Below are 15,512 nucleotides of genomic sequence, written 5' to 3' on the forward strand. Positions count from 1 at the left end.
GCCGGTAACGGCCGCTCCGGCAGCGGAGGGCGCGGGAGCGGCCGGTAACGGCCGCCGGTAACGGCCGCTCCGGCAGCGGAGGGCGCGGGAGCGGCGCTCGGTCCCGCCAGGCCGCAGCGCTGCAAGAGGCCTTGGGGCGGGTGCGGAGCTGGAGCTCCGGGGAATTAGGAACGTTTCCTACCGCATAATGTAAGGAGCCCAAGCCCGGCGATTCACAACGGCGAGTTGAATGTCAAGAATTATTTTTTTTTTTCATGCAGCGTAAGCCATGAGCCGAGAGGCAGTAGTTGTTCTACCCGGCTGTGTCCCGAACGGGGCGGACGCGCTGGCAAAGGCTCCCAAGTGTCTTGCGAGGCTGCGCTGGAGCCGTGGGGCCCGCGCTGCGGGCAAGCGCTGCTGCCGGCCTGCAGCTGCTCCCTGGCATAGCCGGGCTTTGAGATAAGCATACATTAGGTGTCCAGACAGACTTGGTTTTGCTTGTCTTCATACGTCACTTTCATCAGCAGTAAATGCATGACCTAGTCCCGAAGTTAAATCACTTTTTTTTCTTCCCTCTGGGGATTTTTTTTTTTAGTCTCTGTGACCCTGATGATCCGTCTCTTTTCAGGTTGTAGGAATATATTTAAAATCCTTGGTTACCTTGGGATTCTGTTCCTCCAGCCTCTCYGAGATCTCCAAGGCAAAGCTCTCGTACCAGGATAATCCCTCGAGAGCAGCCCTGAATCAAACCTGCAGGAAAAGGTCGCCGTGGCCAGGGAAGGTTGAGAGCTGCTGCCTATCTGGAGCAGCGTGCGATTCCAAAACCACCTCCTTCATTTGGAGCTTTTTAGGCACTAGGCTGGTGGGCTGTTCGACCTTAATCTCCAGGCTGATAATGTGTAGACACAGGTTGAGTGTTTCTGTTACTGCTGCTGAAATGCAGTTTTGTGGTGAATAAAGCCTGTTTTATTCTTTTTTGTTGTTCTGGGTAGCACCTGGAGTTGGAGATGACCTTGTTTCTGGCTTTGGGAATGCTCCATCCGGACTTCATTATGCTGTTGCTCTGCAAGCAGRGAGGCATCACGTGAATCCTCAGGCTACAGATGTAGGCGTTTTTACGGTACGTAGCGCTGAGAAGAGCTGCAAAAGCGCTCTCTGAAGCCAGGTGTGTGGTTCCAGCCTGCCCCACGTTAATCTTGGGGGCAGAGCAGGGATGGGGTGAGCAGATGCTCCTGCTGCATGTGCTGCTCGGCCGGGACGTGTCCCTTAACAGCCCGTTGTGACTGGATCTGTGGCCGAGCGCCCTTGTAGGCGCCCTGCGTGAGGCAGCGTGTCTGTGTCGCTCTGAGTTTCACTTGCCTCGTGACTCCCTCTGTCTCCTGTGCAGCTGATACAAGGCAGCTCCTTGCCTCGATACAAACCGCTAGAAATCCAATGATTCACGTGTCTGAGATCGAGTTCCTGTTTTGATGTTGATGGTGAATGTGGGAAGATGAGCTCCTCATTCACTCTTAAATTCCTAAGAATACTGAGTTCAGGCTGCCTTTCCCATTTGCAAAAATGAAGGTTCTGCTGCCGTTCCTGGAGGTGCCTCTCTTGTCACAAAGAGGCATGACATGAAAAAATCACCACCTGCATTGCAGGTCGGAGGTGGTTTGCTGGCATAATGATGATGACTTGTTTGCCGTTTACCCAACTGATTTTCTTTGATGAGTAACTTGTATCTGAAGTGCCAGCTAAACAATAGAAATTTTTTTCCTCCCCAGTTTGGTGCACTGCCGTTGTTCTGATTTTCTTTTCCCTTTTACRGGTGATACATCCTCGGGTGACCACCTCTGCTGTCTCCACCCCTAGAAGCTGGGCTGTTGAGCAAGGTGAGTGTTGAGGGCTCCCCCGCTCGCTCTGCTGCAGACCTGAAGCTCTAGGAAAACGTGTGAGCGGCGCTGGCTGCGTTGGCTCCTGCTGGAATCCTGTGGGCTTCTCAGCTGGAGGCCGGGCCTGTTACCCAAGGATGTCTCTGGGGCTCTGACCGACTCGGAGTTGTGGGGTGGGTGGGTGGTGGTTGTTTTTAACTGAGAGCATTGTTACAAGTTCTCACACTTGTGATTAAGACAATAAACAGAAGCTGGGATTGGGTGGTGATAAAGATTAAAAAACCCGTTTTGCAGAATAAAAGCTACTTTTAAAAATTATGCATTCCTTAGTGTGGCTCATCACTTACAAAGCACTTGCACGTATGTTAAGGGTATTATGGAAGTGATTTTACTGGCATCGTGATGATTTTATTGCCGTTTACCCATCTGACTGGTCAGTGATGTGCATGATTAAGTCTGAAATGCCAAGGAAGTTAAAGAGCTTACTTGGTCCTTATATAAAGTTATAGGAAARCTCACTAATGCTTTCATTTTCTTTTTCCCTCCATGGAAAAGAGCGGCCCGAAGTGTGGGAGTCCAAGTGCACTTGGAAACACGTGCAGAGCTTCCCTGCTCCTCGGCAGCGCTGCCTGAATTGMGGTAGCGCTGAGGTTGCAGCTTGTGCCTGGGCGCGATGCTGCGAGGCCAGCGGCGCCCCGGTGCGAGGTGTGGGTGAGGCCTGGAGGAAGCCTTGGTGAGAGAGAGGCTCTGCCTGTAGGGTCAAGGTGAAGCAGCTCTGCACACACGATGGCACAATTTAACATGAGTATTTTCTAGGGCTCCTGCAGAATACCATGCCTTTGGAAAGTGCTCAAAGAATTTTCATAGAAACTTGAAAAGAGGTGTGCTGTACTGTTGATCAGATACCTCATATGTTCCAAATTGGTAAATTCTTTGCTGTTTGACTAATAGCCTTAATGAGGAAAAAATGAATGGCTTTTGTGGAATAAACTCAAATGATGCTGTGCAGACTCCTCATGTGGGACAGACACAGCAGTGATGGTGTCAGCATCTCTGGCAGTCCACACTGTCTRTATTATTTTTGGTGTATCCAATATATTAAATAAAAATTGAATACCTCATTTTCCTGTGTACTGTAACTCTCCTGTATTAGTTTCTCTGAGTTAGGGTGTTCATGTTTGGTGACAGTTGTTTTGTGCATCTTCTTGGTAATGACAAAATATCTAAAATTCTGCATTTATGTTTAAACTTCTTTATAAGAAGTGTGTGAGGGCGGCAGCAGCAGGGTGATCTTGCTGGATGCTCTCCTGAGGCCAACAAAAACACTTGGTTTGGCTTCTATCTGCTGGGAGGGCTTTAGACCTCCTGCTACTTTTGTAACGTGGACATCTCTGCTGTAACTGGAGCACTGAAGGGGTGTGGGTGGCTGCTGTAACGTGTCCCCTGTGTCACACAATGCTTGGGGTTGGAAGGGACCTCTAGGGCTCATCTAGTCCAACCCCCTTCTCCAGCAGGGACACCCAGAGCACAGGGCKGCATCCAAGCGGGTTTGGAAGATCTCCGGAGAAGGAGACTCCACGGCCTCTCTGGCCACCTGTTTCGGGGCTCTGCCGCCCTCTCCATAAAGAAGACTTCTCAAGCTCAGGTGGAACTTCCCTGGGATTCAGCATGTGGCTGTTGTTTCTCGTCCTGTTKCTGGGCACCCCTGAGCCTAGTCTGGCTCCATCGCCCTGACACCCTCCCTTCAGGGTGGTGKTTGTGCACGCTGAAGATCCCCTCTCAGCCTGTTCCTCCTCGTGTGAAACATGCCCAGCTCTCAGCCTCTCCTAGGGGAGCTGCTCCAGCCCCTAGTGCTCTGAGACAGGCTTCCCAGTAACTCCCTGTACCTCTGGCACTGGGGGGCCCAGCACTGGACACTGCCCTCCAGGGGGGGATCCCCTCCCTCTGCCTGCAGGGCACCCCAGGGACACCCCTGCCACCAGGATGGCTGCTGCAGTGAGGTGCAGCACTCCTCTCAATGAGCCATGGCCAGGGAGACAAGCAGGAGCTCAGGGTGAAGCCACAAGTCTGCACAGTGAAGACACTGCTGCTGTTGAACACCACTCAGAATGTGTGGCTAAATCCCCTCAACCAYGTTTTATTCCACAGCAGAATGGCACTGAACATGCATCTTGCAAAAATATTAAAAAGCTTAATAATTTAAAAGCTTTTAAAAATAATAACTTACAAATTCTAGTTGTGCATTTTCCACACCTGCAGTCTGTCACGGAGCTAGGCTAAGCGCTTGGAGCTTTGCTGTCGCTCTGCTCCTCACTCTTCATTTGTGCTGATGTGGATTCCTGGGCTGTAGGCACCGATAAACCTGAGCAGCTGCTGGTGACACTGTGTGAGGTAGAGGTCTCTCTGGTGCAGGGAATTCTCGTCGCGGAGCTCCAAGGGAAACACAGCATTGGGTGCCACGCAGAATACAGACTGACCTGGGCCAAACACAGATTGGGGTTGTCAGGCCATCAGGCTGCATGACCCTTTGCCACCAGATTTCCAGGGGGTGCACTATGGTTAAGAACAGTAACTTGGAACAGTTTATTCCTAGTGGTTTATTGTAATTCTGGTCTCACTGTCAAATTCTTACGYAAACTACAAGTGTGATGCTAGATAACCAAACAAAAACAGCAAAGTAGCCAAACAAAAATTCCGTTCTGCCTTTTCCCAGGTAGAAACAGTGAAGCTGGTTGTTCCACTTCAACCTGGGCCACGTGGGGTGCCTGAGAAGCAGCCAAATGCAAACCATGCAAGCACAAAGTGCTGGCCTGTGGAGAGTGCAGTCTGCAGCACTGAGACTCTTCCCAGGAAAGCTTTAGCTGAAAGACTTTTTTTTCCTCTAGTAATAGTTGCTTTTGTCAACAGAAATCAAGTACCTTCAGTTGACAAATGAGATTCTAATGCACTTTGTAAGAAAAGGAAATGATTTATCCAAGACTAAAGTTGTTACATTATTTACCATGCTTTAGGGTGAGCGATGATTCAAGGAGTAAGATGGCAATCAATGCATCTTCTTGAAGTACTTTTTTCCTTAAACTTAATTTGGTATGCGCCTTAGACAAGGAAATCCTAAGAAATGAATGTAACCAGGTGAGATGTAGTACCAGAAAGTATTGCAGAAAAGAGCCCAGAAAATGAGCATGCCCTTGCAAGCAGGTCACTAGACTGCGCCCAACCTGCAGGCCTTGTTTCCGTACAGAGGGCAGCTGTGCAGCTTTCCCAGAGACCGCCCGGTTCCGTGTGGCACTGGCAGCGCAGCGCGCTGCGGGGCCTCTGCGCGTTGGTTTATGACCGCAGTGAAGCCTGGCATAATATGCATTATTACTGATTGTCTCTTTTAAACTTGAACAATGTAAAGCTGTGATAACTGTCTCTTTTTTTTTTTTTTTTTTCCCCCCCCTCTCTTTTTTTTCTGAGGTAGGTTTCTTAAATCATTGATTTCCAGTTGATTTGCCAATGCTTGGCAAAATTCCTTACACTTATTTTTTTCCCCAAATCGGTATATAAAACAAAAGGTATCCATGAATGTTAGGGTATGTTACTCTTGAACTTTTCAAATTAAGGAGTCCCATCTAGACTTGTAGCTTCTAGCAGATTAGCACAATTTCTATTTGAGGTACAGAGGGGTACAGAGGTGCTTTCTTTAATATGAAAAGCAGGACATACAGAATTTTTAGCGCGGATGCTGATAATTTTGATCCATGAATCACATCTCTTCTCACTCTGCGACTTGCAAGATAGTAGCCCTGAATTAGGTTTTCTGCTTCTGAACTCAGTTCAAYATGAAGATTCTTAGCAAACAAAATAAACTAGAGAGATGGTACAACTTTTAAATACTTCACTGTGGAAAATAAAGAATTTACATTTTTCACATCTTCTAGTGGCACAGGAATGTAGTTGGCACATTATTCCACAAACAGTCTTTACAAGGAAGCCTCTCACTGTTCAGCCATGCAAAATGATTTGTTTATATCAGGTGCTGCTCTATGTAAACTGTTAATTTGTCAATTAGATTATATGAGAGATACTGACACATTATTTAAAATGAAGCATTTTTATTGCTGATTGCAACTTAATCTTGTCAGAAGTATTAGACATCTGTTTTCATACTGTCAACCTACTACTACTACTAAACTACTGTAGTTTTTCAGAAACAAGACCCAATTGAATTTATGTTGGCTCTTTTAAAGTACTAAAGCTAGTTTTATCAGTAGCAAGATCTTATCAATGGTAGTGGAATATGGTAGGAGAGAATTGTTGGCAAGYGAATAGTGACAGATTTAAAAACAAGCAAACCTGAGTTCAGGAACTTGCTCCTTGCTACTGCCAAGCATCCTGCATTTCTGACTAGGCAGTAGTGTTACCTGCTCGTAGTCCTGCGTGGTGCACTGCTGCGAGACTCTGTGCAGCACTGCCTCAGGATTAACAGCTTGCTTCAAGACACCATGCACAAGGAAAGGCAGCCGACAAGAGGGAAGGTCACTGTACAACAGAAGCCCAAATACATCTAGAAGGTTAGGTGAGATCAGACTCAAGTCCTAAAGAGAAGACCAGAGAGAAAATAAACATACATATATATATATATATATATGACTTTTTACTTGTAGAAACATTGGAGATATTATTTTCTTTAATCTGAATAGCAGTTTGAATAGCAGTTTGAATGCTGAGTACTACAGGGTTATCTAATGAAACCTCTGTAATATATGCAGTACATTTTTGTTTCAATAGTATTTGTTGAAAGCTATTCCAAACAAAATGACAGCTCTGCTTTTGGGAAATTAGCTAATTTTAGAAGCTATGTGATTTACAGTGACTTCATCTTTGGCTTTTGGGGCAAAATGAGCAAATTTAATTGTTTTCATTATTTCACAAGCTGAAATAAGCATAAACACAGACGACTGCTGCGGGACACTGGGCACGGGCTTTACCAGCTGTCCAATTAAAGAGCTCTCCTTTTGCACTTGTTTCTTTGAGGAAACATCCACGTCTACGTAAGACCAAAAATTAGTCTGAACTGGAACAGTCACTTGCTGGTCAGCTGCTTCTCCATACTTCCTCCCAGGAATGAACAGTGTTGTTGTTCTGCTCTCCAGCACTAGGACAGGACAGAGTGTCAGTCACACAATCCCTGCAGTTATGCTATAGATTCTATCCATTCKGTAGTCCCTAGCACAGCACCCGGAAACACTCCCAGTTACCTACTGCCCTGGTGATGCTTATAGAGCTGGACGCTTCCTGACACGCAGGGTACTTAATCKGAGTGCCTACTACAAGGCTACAGCGTAGATTTTAGACACTTAAGGAACCACTTCTCTTACTGTTTAATATTGTCAATTTACGATTTTGTTCATTGATGGAGTCTGTGTAGCAAAAAAGCCTATGGGAACACATTTATTTTGTTCCTGTTTCTTTAAAACTGGTTAAAAATAGGTGATAGATTTCCCCAGTGTTTGAGGGCCATAAGGTGAGAAGCAGATCTAACTCTTATTTTGTGCATTTGTTTCATGCATTTTGTATCCCTCCTTGCTTGTCAGTAAATGTGAGATTACCTGACTGCAGAAATTCAAGTTTATCCTTTTTATATGAAGATAAGTCTCCTATGTAGCAGATACCACCTTTAGCCAGCAGAGCACTGCAGGCTTGAATACTGGCACTTCCAGTTCCATGTTTATCTTTGGATACGACAGGAAAAATTTCACTTGAGGATGGGTGTCGYACGCCCCGAGGCAGGAGACACATACTGTAATTCAGAAGTCTGCGAGATTAAACAATTCTGTCAGTCATAAACTGTAAACTTGTTTTTGGTTTTACAAAATTTAAACATAACRCTATTCTACAATGATACTTCAGGGTTGATAAAGACACACAGTGCTCAATTAGAAATCACCTTCCTCAAATAAAATCCAGTAGCAAAACTTGCATGTTCAAASGTGTTGAGAACACAGAGGTAGAAACCCAAGCTTCCTCTGTCACAGCTACAAGAAGGACTTCATTTCTTATGGGTTTAACATTTGAGGCAAATGAGGAATTTCTACCAAGTCAGAAACACTGTTAGCTCCTAATGTACAAAAACTTTTCCATTGACTGAAAAAGTGAATGAATGATGTTTCTGGCCATCTAGAAGGAATAATAAATAAATAAATAAATAAATAAATAAATAAATAAATAAATGAATAAGCTGTCTCGCCTGGGTCACATCCCCAGGGCTTTTTGAGAAATGAGAGGGTTTGTCTCATGCTGTAAGCTCGTGCCGTGCTTGGCACGCAGGACTGCAAACTGCCTGTCTGGCTCCACAGTTGGAGGTCCCTAATGATTTTGGATGCCGGAGCAGAATTCTCCCATTATTTACCATGCATTATTAATAAAGAGAAAAACTGTTATTAATTATATGTTACCTATATATGGTATGTATGGTATAAATATATTAAAATAACCTACTATAATAACATATACTATTAGAATATATACTGTAATAATCTGCTATACTACAATACATACTATATGTAAYATATAGTATTACAATATATACTAAGATACAATATATTAAAATAACCTACCATAATAACCTAAATGTGATATAGGAAATACTTCTCTTGACTAATGACAATGAAACACTAAGCACCTACAAGCGGAGTCTCTTTTTGAGTAACACTAATCCTGTTACCTTGAAAAAGATTCCATTTTTTTTTTTTAACTTTAAATTTATGTTTAAATTTATGTGAGAAACAGGCAATTTCCTTACCTGTCAATTATGAGAGTGTCACCTGTCACAATCAAGAGATCCAGGTAATCTGCTACCTCGTTGTCCTTTTCACACGTCAGGACCAGGCTCAGCAATATTGTGAGTTTGAGAGTATTGTAAGTGCCCGGCGGAACAACTTGAGAAGCAAAGACATTGGCAAGAATGGCTGGAAACCTCCAGCAGGAACCTGAGGCCAGTGACAAGAGACRCTTAAAACTGTCACTGATACAAGAAGGACCTAATTAAAACAGAATACACCTTAATGAATACTTCATCGTAGATCTATGCAGATACATTAGAACAAATCTCTATTCTAGTCTTGATATGAACACTTACGAACAACTAAGAAGAAGTTTAGCTCTGGGCACAAATACCAGCAGCYGACAATGTTAACTTTACTATCAGAAACAAGAGATGTCCTCTGTTAACCCTGATTGATAGAACATGCAAGGAGTGGCAAACTGAAATAGCAGGGCCACTTAACACCTCATTTCAATGTGCCATTCAATGGAGAGGAGACGCTGAAGGAGAACAACTGCAGTAAATAATTAATCTTTAATTTCCTAATGCATGGAGAGAGAGAGAGAAGTGGGCAAAATACAGTATTTTCAAATGCCAGCAAGAATATAGTTAAGACTGCAAGAGTGAACCCCAAAGCAGTTCCTAGATCTGCACCTCTGTATAATAGGAAATAGTGCTAATGCTGAAGATTCTGCTTTACAAAGATTTTTAACATTTTGCTTGTTTATTTTATGAACTTTCTTACTATTTGGCTTACACTGCCGCACACTACTGACTTCTATACACATTGCAGCTTGCGAGCCATTTTGTACACAGGCTGGAATTCCTATAATCTTGTAGTGGTTTCCTATTGTCATTCTGTTGGCCAATTCATCTAGAAATACAAAATAAACAAATAAATAAATAAATAAATAAATAAATAAATAAATAAATAAATAAATAAAAGAGAGGAACTTAAAGATATATTAGGGCATAAAAAAGTTTTAAAACATGATCAGATTTCTTTTTGTCCAAAAATTTTGTCCCAAAATGGTTGAATTCCAAGCATTCCTGATTTAATCAAAGAAGAGGGTTGTATTCTAGGTCTACCGTAAGGTACTAGAATAAAACCAAGCTCACAATTCTAAGTAACCAGCACAGCACATAAGGATACAGAATGGCTGAACCAAAAGTGGTTCTTGCTAAAGAGAATGGATGGTGCTTTTAGTTCTGCATTAAAATGTGTGCTCTAAATGTATGCAGGCCTGCTCTGAAATTCGTGTTGAAAACTAGTGCACACCCCAAGACATAGCAAATAGCTTTGAAAACCTTTACATTCCTATGCATTTCCTCCAAAACCATTTTTTAAAAATATGAATTATGTCCAAGCTGATATCTCACCCTACAGAATCCAGTCTAATGTCAGTCATGGCTGAAGCCAATGAAAATTTAATGCACATCTAACTCAGTGAGTAGATTATTTCTCAAGAAATGAATTTTCTTAATTCTATACACTTTGGACATCACATTAAAGCAGAATGGTTTTACGTATTTGCTGTCAAAGAAAACAAAAGTACTAGAAAATTAGGTTGGTCTCCTGTGATTCTAGTTGAATATTCATTCACTATAGGGATCATTTAGTGTCTGCAGTGAAAGACAGAAGCCAAAAATCTTGACATGATCCAGAAAAAGGCTGTTTTTCTGGAAACATGTTAAGAACGCACTAAGCTAGTACAAAACAGTATGAGCAAAGGAARGAGAAAAAATGGGCAGGGAAAAAGCTACTGTTAGAATATGATAATGCAGATTTGATTTAAACAAAATGACTTGATTTAAACCAAACTAGAAAAGTGAATACGAATACAGCGCAGTTACATAACGCACAGTCTTTAATCACTAAATTGGCTAATTACATGTTTTTTTCTCGTAAAATTAGGAAATAACATAAAATTATCATTATTAGCAGCATTTTAGAGAGAAACCGCTATATGGACAATGCAAAGAATTATTGCAGTTCGGTTCTGATATATTTTTATTTTTGGAATTCTCAGTCATTAACTTAAAATTCAGCTTACCTCTCAAGAAGACGGTGAAACTCTGAATCCTAAAATGTGATTTATTGTTGGCATATCCTTTGAAAGCATTCAGTGCTTTCTTATCAATCATTTCAACTATTTGTTTATCTTTCAAAATAAAGGCAAAGTTAAATCTCTTGAATATGGTACCAAGGTTTTTTTCACCCTTAACTGACTGGTATATTTTGGACTTTTTCCCCCTTAAATGGTTATTTTAATTAATTATATAACAGAAGTAGAAAAATAACTGAGATTTAAAAATGAAAGTCCATAGTTCCTACCACCAAGTACTCTAAACTTCATGTCTTCTTGCAGTGGTGAAGAGCACAGGCTACAAACAAAATTATTCCTCACTGTGGCAGATTCCGTAGCTCCAGGCATGTGCACCCTTATGTACCGAAATCCTAAAAAGCAAAACAAATCCACAAGCAAAACCACTATAAATGTGCCATATATTTTACAACCACTGTAAATGAGGCCATGGCTCTGATTTGAAACTTCCCATTAAGAACTAACTCCAAATTTTTGAGTAACAGCGATTTGCAAATTTTTGAGTAACAGGGACTTCCCAAATTTTTAAGTAACATCTGTTAAGATGACCGTACTTGCCTGCTGGGTGCCTCTCATGTGGACTTGCACTTTCTGCTGCTTAACAGCTACTAGCAGCACCTTGTATATGATTTATTAGAGGCTGACCACARGATGGCAGAATTTCTGCACATCCCGAAGTGAAAGAGCTCAGCCTGGCTTCCCGAGAGCAGTGACACCGGATTTATGCATTTCTGGTGAGAGGGAGGTGGTCCCACAAAGGCTGCACTGTGGCTTATTGCACCGTTTCCAAACTGTGGGATTTGGCTGCTATTTTGTAACTTCATGGTGTCTGTTACAGAAGCAAGCAGAGCAGCCTCAAAAGTACTATTAAATTTAATCGTCCAAAGACAAATAACTTCAGTAACACTATCCTGAGGAGCAGTGTCACAGGCATCAGTTAATCATTACATCAAATCAGTTCTGTGCTGTAAGCTTTTGCCTGTATAATAATGTCATTCTCCAGGAGGTTTTCACATCAGCAGCCTGTATGTGACCGAGCTTTCTAGAAAAAAATATATATTCTAGAGGGACATATCTTTTTTTTTTCCCATTGAGAAAACAGCAAAGTGCTATTTTTACGCCTASATTTTTAATCCAAAAGAGTTATCTGAATTTTGAAAAAGCTTTTGAAATAGTATGGATTTTTCTTTTTCCTACCTTCAGAGAATGGACAGGTTTCCCCAGTACAAACAAATCTTGCTCCCTGCGTGTATTTTGTTACTGTTCCCATTGCAATTACTATTCCTTCAGCCTCGTAAAACCTTTGAGATGTGTAATTAAAGGGAAACGCAGAAAGATCCAGAACATAACTTGGCAAGGGGGGCAAATGTGTTGGTTTCAGCAGTATATTAATCTAAGAGGAGACACAATTACATTATTGCCATATTTTTCTTTTGAAATGTCTACATAACATGTACTTGCATGAACAAATCCAACATGATGTTCTGCTATTAGCAACATTTTCAGAAATACAAAGTGTAATTCAGTCTCGTGTTTTATCTTGTCAGTCTTGGAATATGCTTGGGTGAGACTTCCAATTATTTTAAATTACAAACAATATTGCAACCAAGGAGAAAATACAAACTGAAAACTTAATACAACAGCTATCCTTGCTAATACTTCACTGTGTTCTTTAAAGTTTGAGATGGCAACAAATAAYGAAGACTCACCTGAGCCTCTGTCTGCAATTGTTCAACTAATGATAACGTTTTAACAGCTACAAAACACACCTGTAGTTGAAAAACAATCCTGTGTTAGAAAGGAACATGTAGTTAAAAAGCTAAAGTTTTATTGTTGTGGGCTGTGACTGTATATACACTTACTGACTGAAAAATCTGTGCAGCTTGTATGGGATTATGAAGAATGCAGTTTCCAAGGGTTGCATCTAATTCAGCAATATCAGAAGGATTTATTGAAATAATGAAGCGATAAACAGCATAACTTTGTTTTGAGTCTGTGGGAGCAAAAAGCCTCTTACATAAAAATAACAATTTGTTTAGTATTATTATTATTTGCTTTGTAAGCGTTAACAGAATGTCTACTGATTGAGCAATACCATTATATTTTTTGCAATCATGCACAAATTTCTGAAGGCCACCACTTCTGTCAAGGTAAATAAGGGCAATTTCCCTCATTTTCTGTATTTCTGGATGCATCTTCCAAAAAAAGATCTTTGCAGTCTTATCAAAATGCTGAAAATGATCATGATAAAAATAGGTCAGAATCGGTAATGCTACAGTAATAATAAAGATAATATATTAATAAAATATGCTTTTTTCACACAATTCCCTAAGAATTTTTAAAGATCCCATTAAATGTAAAGTTTCTTCTAAAGGCTTGAGGCATACTGTATTCCCAAAGCAAACTTTTCAAAAATACTCCAGTACTTCAGGAAATGATAGGAAAAGTAATTATTTAATATCTGCTTATATTAATCAATAAAATATCTGCTTTTTCTTAGAAGCATGACTGCTTCTAAGCATGGGCCATCATAACTGAAAGTGTGAAACTGGGCAGCAACTTTTATTTAAACTGGCTTTATTAAAACAGCAGGCCTGAAAGATGTCGTTGCCCAGCACTGATTGCCCTGGGCCGATGGATGCTCCGTCGCAGTTCGAGGTYTGAGATTTGAATCATGAGCTGCAGGAGGATGGATATTAGGGATTTTTTTTTCAGTTTCTCTAGGATTACTCCCACAAAGTTACTGATCCATCCGTTAAGATCTTCAGTAGGAGGGATTAAATTCCAACCGAGACCCAGGCCGCTTCAGCTCATTAACTTTCTCCCTGCCACTGGTCAGCCCTGMCAGGCCTCCCTCCAAACTGTTTCTTGGGGGCCTGGAAGGAAGGACACTAAACATGGCAGGTACTAAGTCCGGGCCCAGGCCACTCCCCAGCTGAAGAGACTGAGGTGGGAGCAGTCCCGACACTGGCTGCCCCATCTACCCGCAGCCTTCAGCACCCAGCCGTCAGCTCTGTGAGGGACCCAGCTCCTCCTGGCCGCCCTCAGCACTGCCGCCTCCACACGCCACCTCCCGCCTCCCCACAACTCCCTCCCTGGCCACCCCTCGCACCCCGGGAGCTTCCAAAGGGGCGCAGCGTTAACGAGCGTGGGGTAGCTCTGTACGAGCACAAGGAGCGGCCGTTGGCGCGGGCAGGGACCCCCTGACGCCACGGCGAGCACCGCAGGGGCGCCTACGCAGGGGGTGGCCGTTAACAGGCACGGGGCGGCCGTTAACGGGCACGGGGCGGCCGTTAACGGCGGCAGGCACAACCGTTGGGGCGGCAGGGGACCCCGCCCCCGCAGCCGTGACCCAAAGGTTTAGCACTCAAAGGTGCTAAAAACCCTCCTCTTGCGGAGGGAAAACCCCACGTTACCCACAGCCCCGGCCCCTGCCTCTTCTTGGCGCTGTGGCTACCACCATGCCCGTGTAAAGGGGACAGCGAGCCCGAGATCCACAACAAGAGAGAGAAAGGGAGGAAATTGGGTGAGATTTTACTGCTTAAGGTTGCAGAGTCTGCACTCGCCAGTGTCTTTGTGAGCTCCCTGATCCGAGTGGGGCATTTCACAGCAGGAATGGTAATAGCAGGAGCAAAGCAAACAGTAGCAAGGAAAATGTTAACACTGTGCATGTTTATCCCAAAGGCAGAGGCTGCTGAAGGGTAAAGTGGTAACCACTTCAAATGTCACTACCTCTTCCTTAGTTTATTTCAAGGACTCCTCCCTGCCTCAACAAATTTATGACAAGGCAAACTGAAAAAAACCCCAAACCTCAAACATCACCAATAAGAAAGGCAGCTTGCTACAGACATGCTGGAAGCCCAGGACAACTTAGGGAGTGGTGGGCCCCACAGCAGCACCTCACTCTCCTCCCCACCTCTCTGCAGTATTGCACTTCTGTCTGGAAAAAGCAAAGAGCAGGGATGGTATCGAGCTCCTTGTGGGACGGGGCAGAAGGCAGTTCTGCTGCCCACAGCAGCCCAGCGAATCCTTCTGAGGGATATTAACAGTGAGAAGTGATGCCTCCTTTCTTTAGCTCAATTTCTGCCTTCCAGTCCCTCAGAAAGGCACCCATTTAAAAGATGGGCAAGACTCCATGCTACCAAATTCACTAAATGAATCTGTTGCCGCAGTTTCACCTACAGCTACGTGGCTATTTCCAAACTTCCCAAAAGGATCCGAGTGGAACTGTGCAACACCACCACAACGACTATTCCCTCAAGAAGTGATGCATTCCTTCCTTCCTTCCATCCAATGTTACTTCTTATTTATTTTACCCAGCTACCCCTCCTCACACCTTGTGTCATATCTGTTCCGCACCACGCAAGCAAATTACAATTAGATGGGCTGCTCTCCTCTCATGTTCTCACTCTTTGGCTGATTACGATGCAATTTGAACAGTATTTCCTTTTGCTAGTTCTTACTTTGTCAAAATTGAAACCATACAACCAATGTCAATTTAAATATTGACCTTTATCTAACATTAAACTTCTAAATCTGTGACTCCGCGGACCTCTCAGATCAAGGCACCTCACTGAAATATATTTATGAACAAAAAACTCAGAACATTTCAGAAGCAGTAGACAAATGAGTTGTTATTTACAGGTTTTATATATATATATCTTTGTGTGCGTGTGTGTGTGTGTATATATATATATATATATATATATATAAAAACTACTACCACAACAGACAGTTACATTATAA

General features: G+C 42.8%; 1 protein-coding gene, 1 long non-coding RNA gene and 1 other non-coding gene across 3 annotated transcripts; 2 read left to right on the top strand and 1 right to left on the bottom strand.

Annotated features, from left to right (window-relative positions):
* The first annotated feature begins 1,636 nt into the window (after window positions 1-1,636).
* Window positions 1,637-1,716, top strand: LOC112944220. Its single transcript, XR_003248734.1, has one exon. It is a non-coding gene; the product is annotated as a small nucleolar RNA SNORD87 (small nucleolar RNA).
* Window positions 1,717-1,788: 72 nt separating this feature from the next.
* On the top strand, window positions 1,789-2,965 carry LOC112944204. Its single transcript, XR_003248732.1, has 2 exons — window positions 1,789-1,853; window positions 2,409-2,965. It is a non-coding gene; the product is annotated as an uncharacterized LOC112944204 (long non-coding RNA).
* A 1,198-nt stretch (window positions 2,966-4,163) lies between these two features.
* On the bottom strand, window positions 4,164-13,077 carry MCMDC2 (minichromosome maintenance domain containing 2). The gene is made up of 14 exons (XM_026035593.1): window positions 12,862-13,077; window positions 12,629-12,759; window positions 12,476-12,535; window positions 11,964-12,159; window positions 10,997-11,119; window positions 10,716-10,823; window positions 9,407-9,535; window positions 8,641-8,878; window positions 7,448-7,653; window positions 6,827-6,993; window positions 6,260-6,433; window positions 5,562-5,704; window positions 4,855-4,964; window positions 4,164-4,330 (listed from the first exon to the last, which is right to left on the bottom strand). The coding sequence occupies exons 1-14, from the start codon at window positions 12,959-12,961 to the stop codon at window positions 4,164-4,166; spliced, it is 2,052 nt and encodes a 683-aa protein (XP_025891378.1). The 5' UTR covers window positions 12,962-13,077.
* Between the last annotated feature and the right edge of the window lie 2,435 nt (window positions 13,078-15,512).

Source organism: Nothoprocta perdicaria, unplaced genomic scaffold, assembly GCF_003342845.1.
Source record: "Nothoprocta perdicaria isolate Ctin4 unplaced genomic scaffold, notPer1 scaffold_162, whole genome shotgun sequence".
In the NCBI taxonomy this organism is placed as follows: domain Eukaryota; kingdom Metazoa; phylum Chordata; class Aves; order Tinamiformes; family Tinamidae; genus Nothoprocta; species Nothoprocta perdicaria.